At 45.2% G+C, this 15,811-nt stretch overlaps 1 protein-coding gene across 1 annotated transcript in view; it reads left to right on the forward strand.

The window, feature by feature from the left end:
- The first annotated feature begins 408 nt into the window (after positions 1–408).
- Positions 409–15,811, forward strand: part of TGFB2 (transforming growth factor beta 2) — a 90,923-nt gene continuing 75,520 nt past the window's right edge. Inside the window, exon 1 of the mRNA XM_052653852.1 lies at positions 409–754. Coding sequence (XP_052509812.1) covers positions 409–754 — 346 coding nt within the window. The remainder of the gene's footprint in view (positions 755–15,811) is intronic.

Consider the following 15,811-nt stretch of genomic DNA (forward strand, 5'->3'; position numbering starts at 1 on the left):
CCGGAGGAGCCGAGTTCAGATTCGCCACTCCGCACCCGAAACTGACACACTGAACTCCGTTTCCTCCTGCTAAATTTATTTCTGCCTAATAGCCACTCGTCTCTTTTTTCCGCCCCCCCTCCCCTCCATCTCGTCGCTCCAAGAAAACTTTTGCCGACTCCCTCAAGTGCAGGTTCCCCCTGCCCGTCGTGTATTAATATTTCCACTTGGGGAACGACGTTGCCTTTTCTTTTGAAAGGAATTCAAGCAAGATACCTTTTTCTCTCGGACATTGACTCTCGATTGTTTGCAAAAGTTTCGCATTAAAAAAAACCTACCTGATCTGTACTTTGAGAGTTGCTAGGGTTTTTTTTTTTTTTTCTTACTTTTTGCTTAAAAGAAAAAAAATTTTTTTCCACCGTTAAAAAAATGCACTACTGTGTGTTGAGCGCGTTTCTGCTCCTGCATCTGGTCACGGTCGCGCTCAGCCTGTCTACCTGCAGCACGCTCGACATGGACCAGTTCATGCGCAAGAGGATCGAGGCGATCCGCGGGCAGATCCTGAGCAAGCTGAAGCTCACCAGCCCCCCAGAAGACTACCCCGAACCCGAGGAGGTCCCCCCGGAGGTGATCTCCATCTACAACAGCACCAGGGACTTGCTCCAGGAGAAGGCGAGCCGGAGGGCGGCCGCCTGCGAGCGCGAGCGGAGCGACGAGGAATACTACGCCAAGGAGGTTTACAAAATAGACATGCCGTCCTTCTTACCCTCGGAAAGTAAGTACTGCTCCTCGCTTCCATTCCCCGGGGCTTAGCGCTGCCCGAGGCTTCCAGAACCGCAGCCACTCCAGGGATAGCCCTGCCCTCTGGGGTCCCCGGCTCGCTCCTTCCCCTTCTCCGGTCCTCCGTCCCACCCACCTCCTTGCCAGTTGTGTGCTTGAGAACATTAGGCTTTAAAACGTGGACTTGCGACTTTATTTTCTCCATTTCTTCCTCACCCCCCTCCCCCCATAACGCCCCCGTCCTTTATAAGGCGTTATTCTCGCTCCCTTTTTTTTCCTCTTCCCTGAAATTCTCGACTCGGCCACCGGCTAGGAGTCAGCCCTCCTCTGTCAAACTCCAGGCACTCCCCGGGGCCGAGTTAAACCGGGAAACCTCAGTGGGTTTGTTTTCTTTGCTCCGATTGGCCTGGAGCCCGCCGAACTGGGGCACGGAGGGTTAAAAAAAAAAAAAAAGTGGCTCAAAACGAGCCTCACCGGAAGGCGCCCCATTCCGTGCCGACCTATCAGCTGATTCCGCAAGCCTTCCCTATTGTCTCTAACTCCCCGAAAAATGTCAGCATCGTCAAGACGAAACCCGATCTGGCGACCCCTCCAAAAACCTACCTCCAACCCCTCAATTCGTGAATCTCTGACCTCGTCGGGGTGTTTACATCCCCCTGCCCCCGCCAAGGCGAGATCTTGTAACCACGTCCCCTTTTGATTTCACCTGGAATGGTAGAGAAGACAGCTTCGTTTCTGACTACGTTTAAAAGAGTTTTTCCTTCATTTTTTTTTTTTTTTTCTCCAGAATCCTCTCAAACCTGCCTTCTTAAAATCGCCGGTGTAGCAAATCCCTTTTCTTAGGCGTTTATCGTTTTATCTTTCTCACTCTGGAGCCGGGTGTTCCCTGCCCTTTCATAGGCTTCCTGCAGTCACTTCGTTGCATTCCTGAATCTCAGCGTAGAAGACAGACGATTTTTTTTTTTTTTAAACTGGCTTCTCTGAGGGCAGTGTCCTCAAAACCAGCTGGCATACAGTAGCCGTGGAAGTGAAATGATTTATTGTTGGAGCTCCTTGGGGGGAAGGGAAAAGAGCAGTTAGCTTAGAATGATTTCCAAGTTCTTAAAATAAAAAAAGAAGAAGCAAAGCAGCAGCATATATTGATACCTGAGAGGGTTAAATACCAGGAAGAAGAAAAAGAAAGAAAGAAAGAAAAAAAAAAAAGCTCCGACTTTCGCGTATTCCAAATCCCAAGTCGTACACTTTTCATTGGTTGCCCATTTCTCTCCGCCCCTTTTCATGCCCTATATACTCTCTGGCTGCCTTTACAAAGTCTCTGTGTCTTGCCTACAGAGATAATATGGCCACCTTGGTAATTTTATCCTAGAGGTTCTAATTGCAGAGTGGTGCTTTTCTTTTTGAATATTTATATTTAGTTTGACAAGTCGTAGTTCCGGGACTTGCCATGTCTTGTATCTGATGGTCTCAGAATATCGGCTGACGTATACAACCCCAGTCTTCCTGGCGACCTCTGTTTTGCTGCAGGATCATCTCTTGTTTAAGAGCAGAGCTGAGATAGGAGATCCCGGCAAGGGGGTCGATTTTATTATTGTAATTATGGCACCATTCACCACAGTGGTGATTATATACACTCCATCTTGGTAATGCGGGGCGAGGGGAGGGGGGTAATAGGGGTGGGAGGAAGGAAAGCTTTCTACCTGGGGTGGAGCCCTGGAGATAATTAGGAAAGAAAGTTCATTGTAATTTAGTCCAAAATCTTTGAGATCCAACAGGGAGTTGAGTCAGTTTGCTTTCTCTAGCACGTGCGACGTTCTACTGGAATTTGGGCAGGCAGGCAGTTACGTTATGTAGAATCAGAACAAGGCAACCCTTCAGTGTTTACCTGCAACAGCTTTAATGAACTGCTGATATTTTCATAACACAGAGGAGGTCTGATCTCTTCCTGAGATAGGTGTGGAGAGAGCAAGTTATCCAAGAGGGTATTCTTTCTTTTAAACCCTCTTCAGTCTCAAGAATTGAGATGATCCCACTCGGGATCATAATCATCACCAAACTGGGAACATTCTCAGATTATTAGGATTTCAGAGGTTGGCATTAAAGATGGGTGTGTGGATTCCCTTCTGTTTCAATTCCTAGCTACCAAAGAAATTGAAAATCTCTGATCAGCACAGGATAAAATATACACTATCAGTTTTCCTACAAAGAATGCAGGCTTCTTAAAGCCTGAAAGGAAGTTTAGGAGCAGAAAGTCTTATTAATAGCAGATTTGATACTACTGTGCTAGGACTGTGCATAATTTTATAGAAAGTAGGTTAACTGATTTTCCAGCACTTTCTGGTTATACTGGAATATAGAGAACCCTTCCAAAAAAAAAAAGGAAGAAAAGAGAAAAAAATCACTCCACCATATTTTTTAAAGGGCAAATTGAAAGGACAGCATTGGCTTATGTACCAAGTCTCCCCCTTTAGGACTGTTCCGCCTAACTTTTAACTTGGTCCTCTCTGAAGCTGCTGTGGGGAGGGAGTGTGCCTGTCATTTCTCAAAGGAAATCTGAGGAGGGTCACAAGCTCCAGGGATGGAGGCATGGGAAAGATCACTGGTTCATTTTTTACCACCAACTTATTAGCATTCAGGGAATGACTTCAACTCAAATATTACAAATATGCTCTAATTATACTCAATGAGCTATGTATCATTACAGATTCTTGATAGTCCTTTGCAGAACATTTTATACAGTTCAGACGAATATTTTTAGCAATGCAGAGTTTTAAAAGTAAAAATACAAGAGATATTGCATATGCCTCGAAGCATATTTTGTATTAAATATTATCCTTGGACCAGTGTACTATATAAATACAGTAAATATGAATAGAACTGGCCAGGTGCCAATCTCCTAGGATGAATTTTAGTCAAGAAGGTATTTATAGGCTATAAATAATACTGTGTCAACATTTGAAGAAGGGGTCTGATTAGTTTTGAATTTATTTGTATTGATCTTTTCACATGCTGTTAGTTTAAGGCTCAAAGTGGAGTTATACTATGGTTTACCCACACTTTACCCAGTGGGAATTAGTGGACTTCTCATCCTTTGACAATCCACTGGAACCTCAAGGCACATCTATTCCAAAGACACTGTACTAGGCTTTAGAAATTTAGAAAGAGTAATTCCACTTAATGGAGTAAGAATCCAAATGATTAACAATTGAAGTATGTAGACACTTGGACAGTCAAAAAAGGAAAAAGGACGAGACAAAATTTTTTCTTTCTTTCTTTCTCCTCTCTTTCCCATGTAACAAATTTCAGGCAGGTGTTGTGGTTCTTATTATGGTGATGTTACCGCTCTTGCTATTCCCACTCTTAGGGAATGTTTGGCAATGTCTGGAGACATTTTTGGATGTCATGACTGGGGATGGAGAGGCCAGGGATTGCTGTTAACCACTCTAAAATGCACAGGACAGATCCTCTTCCCACTCTCAACCCCCTTACATGAAAAAATTATGAAATTCCCACGTGGAGAAGCCTGGTAACCCTGGGATTTATTTGGGATTGCTAAATTCTGCAGTAGCACCACCTCCAAAGTAATAACCTAAAAACAGAACATCTTTAGGATCAAAAGGACATTAACATGGAATAGACAGATAATCAGTAAGTTTTCTTAAGTAAGTTGGACTATGAATTTCACTCTTTTATATGATATGTAGTATATTATGGTGGTCTTAAAGGGCTTCAATGAGAGGCATCAAAACTTCCCATTCATTTAGCCTGAGCAGTTGTGTCACCCCACCCATCTGTAACTTCAGTCAGCAGCAGTAGGATGTTAGTCGGGGCAGAGAAAAAAGAAGTGTGGGATTATCTTGGATTTTCCTTGCAAGGAAAGTAAACAGCTCATGTTCAGGAAGAGTCGAATCTCCAAGCTATGCAACGGAAGAAAGTAAATAATCATGTTGGTTTATTCTGTCATATTGAATTAGATAAACTCAGCTGTACAGCAGGAGACATCACGATGAGGTTTCTTTTGTAATTGACTCACATAAATGCTAAACGTTTAATACCAGGCAATCCCGTTTTCTGTTTCTCCTGTAAATTGCCAAGTGAAATCATGGAACATAGACTGGACACAGTAGCAGCACTACGGTTTGGGGCAGGGGTGTACCTTAACATTCTATTCATGGGTATATCTTTTCTGTGTATATATTGCTGGTGCTGGTGGTTTAGTCACTCAGTCCTGTCCGACTCTTGTGACCCCATGGACTGTAGCCCACCAGGCTCGTCTGTCCATGGGATTCTCCAGGCAAGAATACTGGAGTGGGTTACCATTTCCTTCTCCAACACATTGCTGGACTGTCAACCAATTGCCCAATGAAGAAAAATACTAGCAATTGCTAGAATATAGTAGTATTTTTGCTGGATAGTCAGGGATGATTTTTCTTTCTTTTATTGAGCTATAGTTGATTTATAATATTGCATTAGTTTCAGGTGTGTACAGCCAAGTGATAGGGATTTCATTTTTGAAGATTCTCTGTGTGTGGATGTGTGAGAGACACAGAGATCAAAGACAGACTTGAACCTCTTCCCTAGACTTCCCTGATGACTGAGTTATTAACACACAGCAGACCAAGTTTTAATTCTCCCACTTGTATTGAATTGCATCATTGCTTGTACTAACTCTAGTGCCTAATTGTGGTCACATTTAACTTAGGCCACGTTCTTCTCTTCCAGGGTTTCCTCTTTTCTTTCTTTTACTTTTCAAAGTCTGGGAAAAACCCTCAAAGAAATATACTGGTTAAAACGGAAGCAGTTGGGCCGTCTGTGTTGCCAAGGAAGGCTGCTCTCCTCTTCTGAGGAGTCCCTACCAATCGGACGGAGGCTGGGCTTTGTCAAGCTGGAGGAGTAGGTGGGGACCCGCTGACCTGGCAGAGGCTCCGGGAGCCAGCTGTGTCTCCACAGCGACCCCTGGGGTTTGCTCAAGGAACTGCACTTTTTGAATGCTGTCTTCTCCCTAGTGAAAAGTTGATGTAACCCAGGCACAACCTCTTTCATATAAAAAGATATGAAAGAATGACAGATCCTGTTTCCTAGAGGAAACTGAGATGTGAAAAAAGGGCTAATGACTCACTGTTGATCCCATATCAAATCTGGGTTAGAACAGAGGAGGTCACCGACTGCTGCCTTTGCCCGGAGATTACAACACACACTTCAGGCTGCATTTTTAGAAGGTTAGGGAAGAAGAGTGGAGGAGACTGCCCCTGAGGGAGATGTGCAGGCCGACCACCAAGGTAGGACTGGGGGGGTCCTTCTCCCTCCCTGGTCCCACTCACCCCTTTACAAGTTCGGTATTAAGGGGTGTGTGTGTATGTGTGTGTGTGTGTGTGTGTGTGCGTGCGCGCGCGCACACACACACACGCTCAGTCGTGTCTGACCCTTTACAACCCCATGGACTGTAGCCCTCCAGGTTCCTCTGTCCATAGGGTTTCCCAGGCAAGAATACTGGAGTGGGTTGCCATTGCCTTCTCCAGGGGAATCTTCCAGACCCAGGAATCGAAGCTTCATCTCATATGTCTCCTGCATTGGCAGGGGATTCTTGGCCACTAGCGCCCTCTGGGAAGCCCAGTATTAAAGTGAGCAGGGCTGGGGAAGAGCTCTGGGAGCAGCTTCCTCAGCCTTCCTCATGGAGCACTTCCGGTCCTGCTCAGCCCTCCTCTTGCAGCACCTCCGGTGCTGAGGGACCCTGGAGAGAGGGTGTGGGTTTCCCAAATGTGCTCATTCTCCCCGTTTGCCGAAGGGTGGGTCTACTCTGCCCATGCTGAACAGCTTGATGAAACGTGCCTCTGGCCGAGATAAACAAAAGTTTCCACTGTCATTTTGAAACCATATGGTGTGCCTTGTCTTTTAATATTCCTTAAACAAGGATAGTTGTTGACCTAGGAATTCAGTGTCCTCCAGGTAGATTCACTTTAATCACATGCTAGGGACTCTTTGATGGTTTTGTTTAGACTGCAAAGCTTGCTTCCATCCTGTGTTTGAGAGAAATTCGAGTCACGCTGCGACCACAAGACGGTTTCGGTGGTTGTCACCGGTTTCGTTTCTTTTCTAACCTCTGGTAGGTTAGAACGGTTCTGTGCTGTGACCACCGCCTTACTGCCAGACGGGCTTGGTGGCCTCAGCTCTTCATAAACTCTCCCCGTTGACCTCTTCCCCACAGGCTCTAGATTGCCTTCCTGTTCTTCTCTCTCCTGGAATACCTGGTGTGTAGGGTAGGGAACTTCATTGACCCATGCCTCTGTTTCTTCACTTGTAAAGATGAAGAAGATGCTGGCTTCCTAGAGCTGCAAAGGACTGACCACGACCTGTGTAAAGAAGTCCCACACCCTGCCTCTGGCACTTAGTGCACCTTCCTTGCAAGGTACCTATTAATCACTGATTCCCAAACACCATTGATTTTAAGGTGCACCTTATTTTATGTGCCCTGAAGAAAGAAACATCACTGACAATTGACTATAACATGCCGCTGGTTATGAGATATTAAAAAGATATTTTAGAGGTATTCTGATATGATTAAAAGTAACACTCTGGGGACCACTCCCACCAGCCCAGGATGTCTCAGGATCTCCAGCTCATTCATTTCTTTGTAACTTTCCCTCAGAGGATCTGTTTCCATGGCTCACCTGGATTGGTCCTTGGGTGATTTTTGCTACCGAAGAGGGTGAGAACAGAGACTGGCAGGGCTGGTAACCTAGCAGGCCCATCACTGTCCAATCTTAATATAGGAAGGCCTTGAGAATTTTGGCTTTGTAGATAAGATCTCAGATATCTTAGAAAATATCCAAGACCTTTCAGGGTCTGGTCCCTCCTCCTGCTCAGATCCCACCCCCAACTAAATCCTCCCATGAAAACTACACTCCAGCCAGATCACTCTCTTTGCCTTTACCCAAAGGGGCCATTTATTTTCCTGCCGTTAGGCCTTTGTTTATGCTGTTTCTTCCACTTAGAGAGCCATCTTTTAACACCTTTAAGAATCCTTCGAGGTTAGGTGAGTGCCATCTCCTTATGAAACCTTCTTTGATGTTCCTCATCATATTTAATTAGCTCTTTCTCTGCACTCTCACAGCACTGATACTCATCTCTATCTCAGCCTCTTTTCTTTAGCTGTAGGTAAAATTTAGCTGTGTCCTGACCTGTCTTCTTCATCTGTTAGTGACCTACCTCAGAACAAGAACCCACTTGGACTTAGCTATGTTCTTACAGCTTATTGTTTTTGCTCAACCAATACTTAATAAATTAATGAGGGTTTCCCTTTAGAGAATAAGACGAAGTCACCAGAAGAAAGATCTATGAGTTGAAAGCTTTAAGACCAGGAGATGTGGAGAGATGGAAATCTTACCTCCGTTGTCAGGGAAACCATGCCTGATGGATCTTGTTCCTATGCTCAAGGCAATACCAGGCCTTTCAGAACCACCCAGTTCCTGTTTCCAGTTTTGCAGATAAGAATGAAAATGATGGTGATAATGATGATGATGAAAGCTAACCCTCAGCGGGTACACACTATGTGCCAAGCATAGTTTTAAATATTTCATATGTGTGCACTTATTTCACTCTCACAAGTAACCCTGTATAGTCCATACGAGTATTTTCCCTGTAACACCTGAGGACATGACTATAACTATTTCTATCAGCGATGTCTTATTGAAAGTCAGGCTTTTAGGTTTAAGTAATAGAAGCCCTAAATAGAGACCAGGAAATGGAGAGCATGACTTTTCCTGCCCACTTGAAAAGTGACATAGAACATCCCTGAAGGGTGGTGACTTTCCTCTCCTGGCAGGAATTCTATTCCTAGAAGCTCTACATTCTTTCCCTCCAGAAGGCACTATATTTTTTAATCCTTTTCTACAGCCCTGGGTCTTTTTTATTGTCTTTAACACATTCTGCTTTTATCTCTGCAGGTAGTTGATACAAATATTGTGATCTCTCAAGGCTCCTGGTCTTCATCTTGAACTGTCATCATTTCTTTGCAAAACTTTTCTAAATTTGATTGATAGGAGATTCATCTTGTCTCTTGAAAATGGACTGGGTAAGGCAGGATGGTGTTGTCTAATGAGCACAGGCTTGAGAGCCAGACAGATCCAATCAGTAAAAGAAAGAGAATAAGTTAAGGGATTGCACCAGAACAGTCTCAGAGGCAGAAAGGGAAAAGAGAGCTTCAGAGACAAGCAGCCCTACTCCAGGCCGGTGGAAATTGTTAAAACGTGGTCTTGTGTGGGTGAGCCACCTGGCTGTCTCAGTGCAAGTTATCCAAACTGCCTCAGGGACATTTCAGTTGCTTCCTGCTGAGGGGTTTCCCAGGTGGCGCTAGTGGTAAAGAACCTGCCCTGCCAGTGCAGGAGAGATAGACTCCGGTTTGATCCCTGGGTTGGGAAGATCCCCTAGAGGAGGAAATGGCAACCTACTCCAGTATTCTTGCCTGAAGAATTCCATGGACAGAGGAGCCTGGCAGCCTACAGTGCATGGGGGCGCAAAGAGTCTGATACAACTGAAGCAACTTAGCACACACTGCTGAATTCAGATCTTGGCTCTGCCATCCGTGGCTTGGTGGCGGGGCTACAGCCCCAGTACTTAAGTTGCTCTCTGTTTGTTCACTTGTCATGATGAAGATGAGCCCTGCCCCCTAGGATCATGGAGGATGGGTGATGGTGTGCAAAGAAATTCCCAGTGTAGCTACTTCTGGCACTTAATAGGCTTGCTTTGCAGGCAGTTACTGTGCACTGAATCTCAAACACCACTGATTTCACAATGCACCATAATTTCACATGGATCCCTGGGTCGAGAAGATCCCCTGGAGTAGGAAATGGCAACCCAATCCAGTATTCTTGAAAATCCCATGGACAGAGGAGCCTGGCAGGCTATAGTCCTTGGGGTCACAGAGTCGGACATGCCTGAAGCGACAGTCCGTAATTTCATATGCCACTTAGAGCTCTCATGAATTGTAACGTGCCATGGTTTCTAAGAGAGCATTGGGATTTTGGAGGCACTAAGTCACATTCATGTTTGTGGATTGGAAGAGTAGCAGTCCATGTGCATACAGCAGAGCGCTCTGTCCTAGAAACACATTGAAAATAAAATTAAGAGGGGGCATGACATCTGCCCTCAGGAAACGTTTCTATTTAGTAAACTTTCAGAGCCTCTGACTGGCAGTAGCCACCTCTGGCACCAGAAACAGGAGGTCTGCATCCTGGAGTCCTCCCAGCTGAAGTGTCTTGCTGAGCTCAGTGCATTAATATCAGGGTTTATTTATTTGTTTATTTTTGACATCTCAGGGTGTTGCTAGTTGTTTCAAAGGGCCTGTGCATTTCTAGGGAAAATTTTTTTGAGATGATTTTAACTGATCTCTCTGAATATGTGTATGCGTTACATAATACTCGCCTCTTTATCTTTCTGGGCCCTAAAGGCTGAAATCCAACAAAGGTTGGGGTGTGGATGGGGGTGGATGTTGTTCATAAAAGGCTAAGATGCCAAGGGGGCTTCTGGGCAGCTTGTCTCTGGGCCACGCTCGGCCCCTTCTCCCAGGTCCCTTGTCTCATCACCTCCCCTGGTGAGAGGCTCTGTTGAGAAGGTAGCCAGGATGTTTGAACCTCATCTCACTTTCATGACCAGGAACCAGCCACAGCGGTTTCTTCACTGCCAGGCAATTTATTTATTTATTAATTATTATTTTCTAATATTTTTAAATACTTAAAAAAAATGCAGACCAGTTTTAAAGGTTTTATTGAATTGGTTACAGTATTACTTCTTCTTCTTCTTTTTTTTTTTCCCCTAAGTTCTGGATTTTTGGCCATGAGGCATGTGAGATCTTAGCTCTCTGACCAGGGACCCGACCCGCAACCCCTGCATTAGAAGGCAAAGTCTTAACCACCGGACTGCTGGGGAAGTCCCAGGCAATTCAACAGACTTCAGCAACAAAATGCCATTACAGGGTAGAAGTCTCCCAGAGGAGGATGGGTGGGAAGAAGGGGAGAGGGTGGTGAGAAGTTGCTGCAAAGGGTTTGAAGAGGAAATGAAAACTGAGGAGGTGTTGTCCGAGAGGACAGGCCGCACTCGGGCAGGAGCAGCTGTCAATAGAGTAAGATGCTCTCTGAGTGACGTAGCATCCTGGCTTTCTTGGAGCCACCGAGTAAAACCACTTCATTGGTGTGAGAGGACACTGCTGTCCAAAGGGAACCAAGTTTACTGGGCTTAGGGTCTGTTAGGGGGCTTCCCTGGTGACTCAGTGGTAAAGAATCTGCCTGCAACCCAGGAGACCCTGGGTTGAGGAGATCCCTGGGTTGGGAAGGTCCCCTGGAGGACGGCATGGCAACCCACTCTAGTATTCTTGCCTGGAGAATTCCATGGACAGAGGAGCCTGGTGGGCTACAGTCCATGGGGTCACACAGAGGTGGGCACAAGTGAAGCAACTAAGCAGAGTGGCAGGGGCTGTTGGAAGGAGGGAATGCCTTCTGGTGCCCACAAAGCTCTTCTCTGTGGACCAACCCCATCCCTTCCTTCTCAGAAATGAGCCTTTGGACTTGGTTCTGCCTGATAAGCCAGAAATGTGGGGCTTAGATGTCCCCTTTAATCACAACAACTTGAGGAACTTAGAGCAAATGGAAAATGCTTTCTGGATGTTGCAAAGCCCAGACCTTCTGAAAATAGTTCAGATCCATTTCCAGCCTCCTCAGGCAGCTGTTTGCTCTCACACTGGCATGTGGGATGCATCTCTGTCCACAGAGAAAGTGTGGCTCTTCCTTCAGGCCTTCGTCCTCTCGGCCTCCACGTGGGTCATTAGGAAGCAGGACGTTCCTGAGGAAGAGACATGGTGTTTCAGAAAGGAGGGTCACGAGGCAACCATGAGCCCAAGTAACACTCGGACTGGTTTTTTGGAGATGTTAGTTTCAGGAAGCACTGTAGCATCTTTCCAGTCTCAAGGAGAAAAAAGAAAAATGTTGTGACTTTGACCTCGGCTCAGTTCATTTGGCTTTCCCTATCTAACCCACACCACACTGACAGATTCCACATCTGTCTTGACGAGCGTGTTCACAAATAACTGCTCATTCATAACTTCAAGCTGTTGTCACGGCCCTTGTTTGTTACTCCAGCATGTGAATGAGAAGGCAGAGTTTGGTTTTAAGAGAGACGCTGATCTCAGAGGAAGAACTGTCTAAACGAGGAGACAGTAGTTTTTCATGCATTTTAAGGTCACTAAAACATATTATTGCACATAAATGGGAATTTTCTAAGAACTATAACCTGAGTTTTGGAGTCATTTTAGTATTGGGAATTCAATACTTCTTAGACCAAATTCAACTAAGGTTCTTCTCTCTAGATCAAATGTAGCAGTAACTTTATTACTCCTTCCATTGGTGGAGAGCTTTCTTACAGGATTATTTATTTCCCTATCTGGGCTCCCCAGGTGGCTCAGTGGTAAAAAAAAAAAATCTGCCTGCCAGTGCAGGAAACCTAGGTTCAATCCCTGGGTTGGATGATCCCTTGGAGAAGAAAATGGCAACCCACTCCAGTGTTCTTGCCTGGAGAATCCCATGGACAGAGGAGTCTTGCAGGCTACAGCTCATGGAGTTGCAGAGAGTCAGACAACTCAGTGACTGAGCACACAGCTCATTCCCCTGTCCACTGGCTTTATCTCGTTTTCACTTCTGTTTCGACAACTTAATGACTCTGCCGTTGAAGTGATTCTTTCCTTATAATAAACTCCTATCATTAAGTTGCTAGCTGAGAAAGTCCAACAAAAGGAAAGAAAAATAGGTGGGTGACTTAACTCTGATTTGACTTTAGAAGGAGGAAAAAAAAAAAAAGAAAATCACGGACTGAGGACATGTCTTTACAGAAGATGGATGATTTGGTAAAGGAATTGCCTGCTTGGAAGTCTGTCAGGGCTTTCTGGAAGAAGGGTTTCTACATCCAAGCTTGCAACTTAGCATCTGGTTCCAGAAGTTAAGGAGAGAGAAACAGAGCTTTTACCCAGAAATAGCTGGGCAGAACCAAAGGAGAACGATGGCTATCACCTAAGGTTCTCAGACAGCGGTTCTCACTCAAGCTTTAGGTTGTTAAGTATGTTGATGGCGTTTGCTGTTCATATGTGTGAACTCAGTCCTGAATGGCCACTATTTCACCTACTGTGCTTTTTACCTCTGTGGAATGAGGTGGCAGCCGCTGGTTTGTCCTGGAGCAAGATATATTTCAGAAGAATTCCACTGTCAGAAAGCATCATCATCAACAATGAAACTGTGTGCATAGGGCCTGGTCTAGTTTCATTAATTCTTTGGCAGTTGTACCCCGATTCTAGAAAGAGGGTCTTGAGCCAGACTGACCCCGAATCATAAGATGTTGGGGATCAGCAGTTTGTAAGAAACCTTTGCTGGGAATCCTCTGAGAGGAGTAGAAGCTCGCTGTCATCTCGTGCTGGGAGAGATAACGGTGCCCACTTCTGGAACTGCTGTCATCATGAGAGAGATGTCTGCGTGGAGGATGTTTGTGTGGAGGCTGGGGAGGGGTGGAGGCAGGGACTAATGTGATGTGGAGTTTACTGCCGCATTTTTGCTGCTCCTGCTAAGTCACTCAGACGTGCCCGACTCTTTGTGACCCTATGGAGCCTGCCAGGCTCCTCTGCCCGTGGGATTCTCCAGGCAAGAATACTAGAGTCGGTTGCCATGCCCTCCTCTAGAGGATCTTCCTGACCCAGGGATGGAACCTGAGTCTCTTGCATCTCTTGCAATGGCAGGCGGGTTCTTAACCACTAGCCCCACTTGGGAAGCCCATTTGCAGTGACATTTAATTCTGCTTGAGATGTCATTGCAGCAAGAATGTCTTTCTTTCTGGCTAAGAGACACTTTCACACTACATAAAAAGACTAATTATCCAGAACAGAGAACCCTTATGAGAGGATTGTGATCTACCTGATTGGGTTGTTCGGAGGACAAATGAACTTTTTGTAAAAGGCCTTTCTAACCTCTAGATCACAAGGGCTATACTAGTGTTTCTGGAATTCTGCCAAGCAAAAGGATCTCCTGGAGTGCTGGGTGTGGATTCCAGGGACTTTGTCTCCTATCCTCCATCCAAATTATTATTCAATAGTTTTTTTTTTTTTTTTTTCTTGGCCATGTCTCGTAGCTTGAGGGATTTTAGTTCCCCACCAGGGATCTAACCGGGGTCCTCAGCAGTGAGGGCACATTGTCCTAACCACTGAACCACCAGGGAGTTACCAAGATAATTATTCTTTAATTTCAAGGTGAGATCCAAGTAGGTAGCTCAGAAGCACACTCTGGAAACCTTGTGTGTTTAGGTTTGTTTGCTTTATTTCTTAGTTGTGTCATCACAGCCAAAAAGGAGTTCTAGCACTTTTATAGTTAGCTTCATTGTCTTTTAGTTATTTTGTAAATTACTCATGCAAAATTTTAATTCCAAGACTGTTTTTATCTTCTGACTTACCTGAGCCATGCTCCCCCGTTATCCATGAGTATACCCAGGGACTGCTAAAAATGATTGTATCTCTAAGACTATTCATGTCTCAGATTTTCCCTAGGGTTTCACATTTTAGAAAGCATTTCACATGGACCTCAAAACTTATTAACAGAAAAAGTTTACCTGTATCTAGTGTGACTTCAAACACATAGATCTTGAAAATTGATAAAAAAAAAAACCCAACTAACAGTTACTTTCTTTGGCATAAATCACCCTTATTTGCATCACTTATATCTCCATCTGATTTGTGGTCTTAACTTCTGAGGCCCTGGATCAACACCAGACCTCCCTTTTCTTTATGGAGGTGGTTTAGTCGCTCAGTCGTGTCCGACTCTTTGCAACCCCATAGTCTGTAGCCTGCCAGGCTCCTCTGTCCATGGGATTTTTTCAGGCAAGAATACTGGAGTTGCCATTTCCTTTTCCAGGGGCATCTTCTCCACCCAGGGATCGAACCCGTGACTCTTGCATTGCAGGCAGGTTCTTTAATAACTGAGCCACCAGTGAAACTCACCCTGTTCTTTGGCCCTGCTTAAAAACAAAACATAAACAAAAAGGGGAGGGGAGGAAGGAAAGCATTTTAATGCTGTAGCTTGATAGCAGAGCGAGAGTAAACCAAAGGTGCCTACTTGAGGACTGCTTGTTGGAAATGACAGATGACGACAGTTAGCTTGCCCTGTTCTCTCATAGACTTCCTTTGACCCGGGTGATCAGGGGTGAGTTCAGGGATCTGGATTCCATTAACAGAATCAGTATCCCTCTGCAGCACCACACAGCCACTGGCCTGAAGAAGGTGCTATTTCCCAGGAAAAGGAGTGAAATCCCCCCAGAAACGCACAGGGCCTTCGTGTGAAGAGAACGTGCTGCTGACCCAGCCACGCTCTGCATGTCCTGCCTGTCTCTGGTTCTGTTCCTTGAGATTTTTATCGCAGAGAGCTTTCAGCATCTCTTTTTAGAGGTCAGATCTGAATGAGAAGACATCGTATGCCTTGCTGATCTTGTGACACAGTTTCTACCCTGTCTGTAGCTTCCTATCTTTGCTGACGGGTGATGGGAGGGATTTTTCTCTCAGGGAGGGTGTAGAGAGGGCTCTGAAAATAAACACCGTGGTTGCTTGTGGGTGAGAACGTGTGTGAGCAGATGTCAGCTGGTAGCAGCGTATGGTGGCGACGTGAGAGCAACATGTTACCGAGGGCTGGGTGTTAGGCCTTCGTCTTCCGAGCCATCCAGGCCGGGCACCTCCCACATCTCAATCAAAGAGGGTTTTGACTGGAAGCTGTAATCCCCACAAGTGTGAAAATGTGTCCCTGGGATCTCTTTAGGGGGCTGCATGCTGGAGGTGGTAAGTTATAGGGCATGGAAAAAAGTTTTCCTTATCTGCTTTAGAATTGAGAGAGAAACACAAAAATCTGGCAAAAAAAAAAAAAAAAAAAAAAAGAGAGAGAGAGGGGAGGGGGAAGTCCATAAGACCTGTGTGTTTTGTCCAAAGAAATCTTCAAGTCAGGTATGAATAGTGGTCATGCTTTTAGAAGACATATCCTAGGTGAAT

The sequence above is a fragment of the Budorcas taxicolor genome, chromosome 16 (assembly GCF_023091745.1).
Source record: "Budorcas taxicolor isolate Tak-1 chromosome 16, Takin1.1, whole genome shotgun sequence".
NCBI lineage: Eukaryota > Metazoa > Chordata > Mammalia > Artiodactyla > Bovidae > Budorcas > Budorcas taxicolor.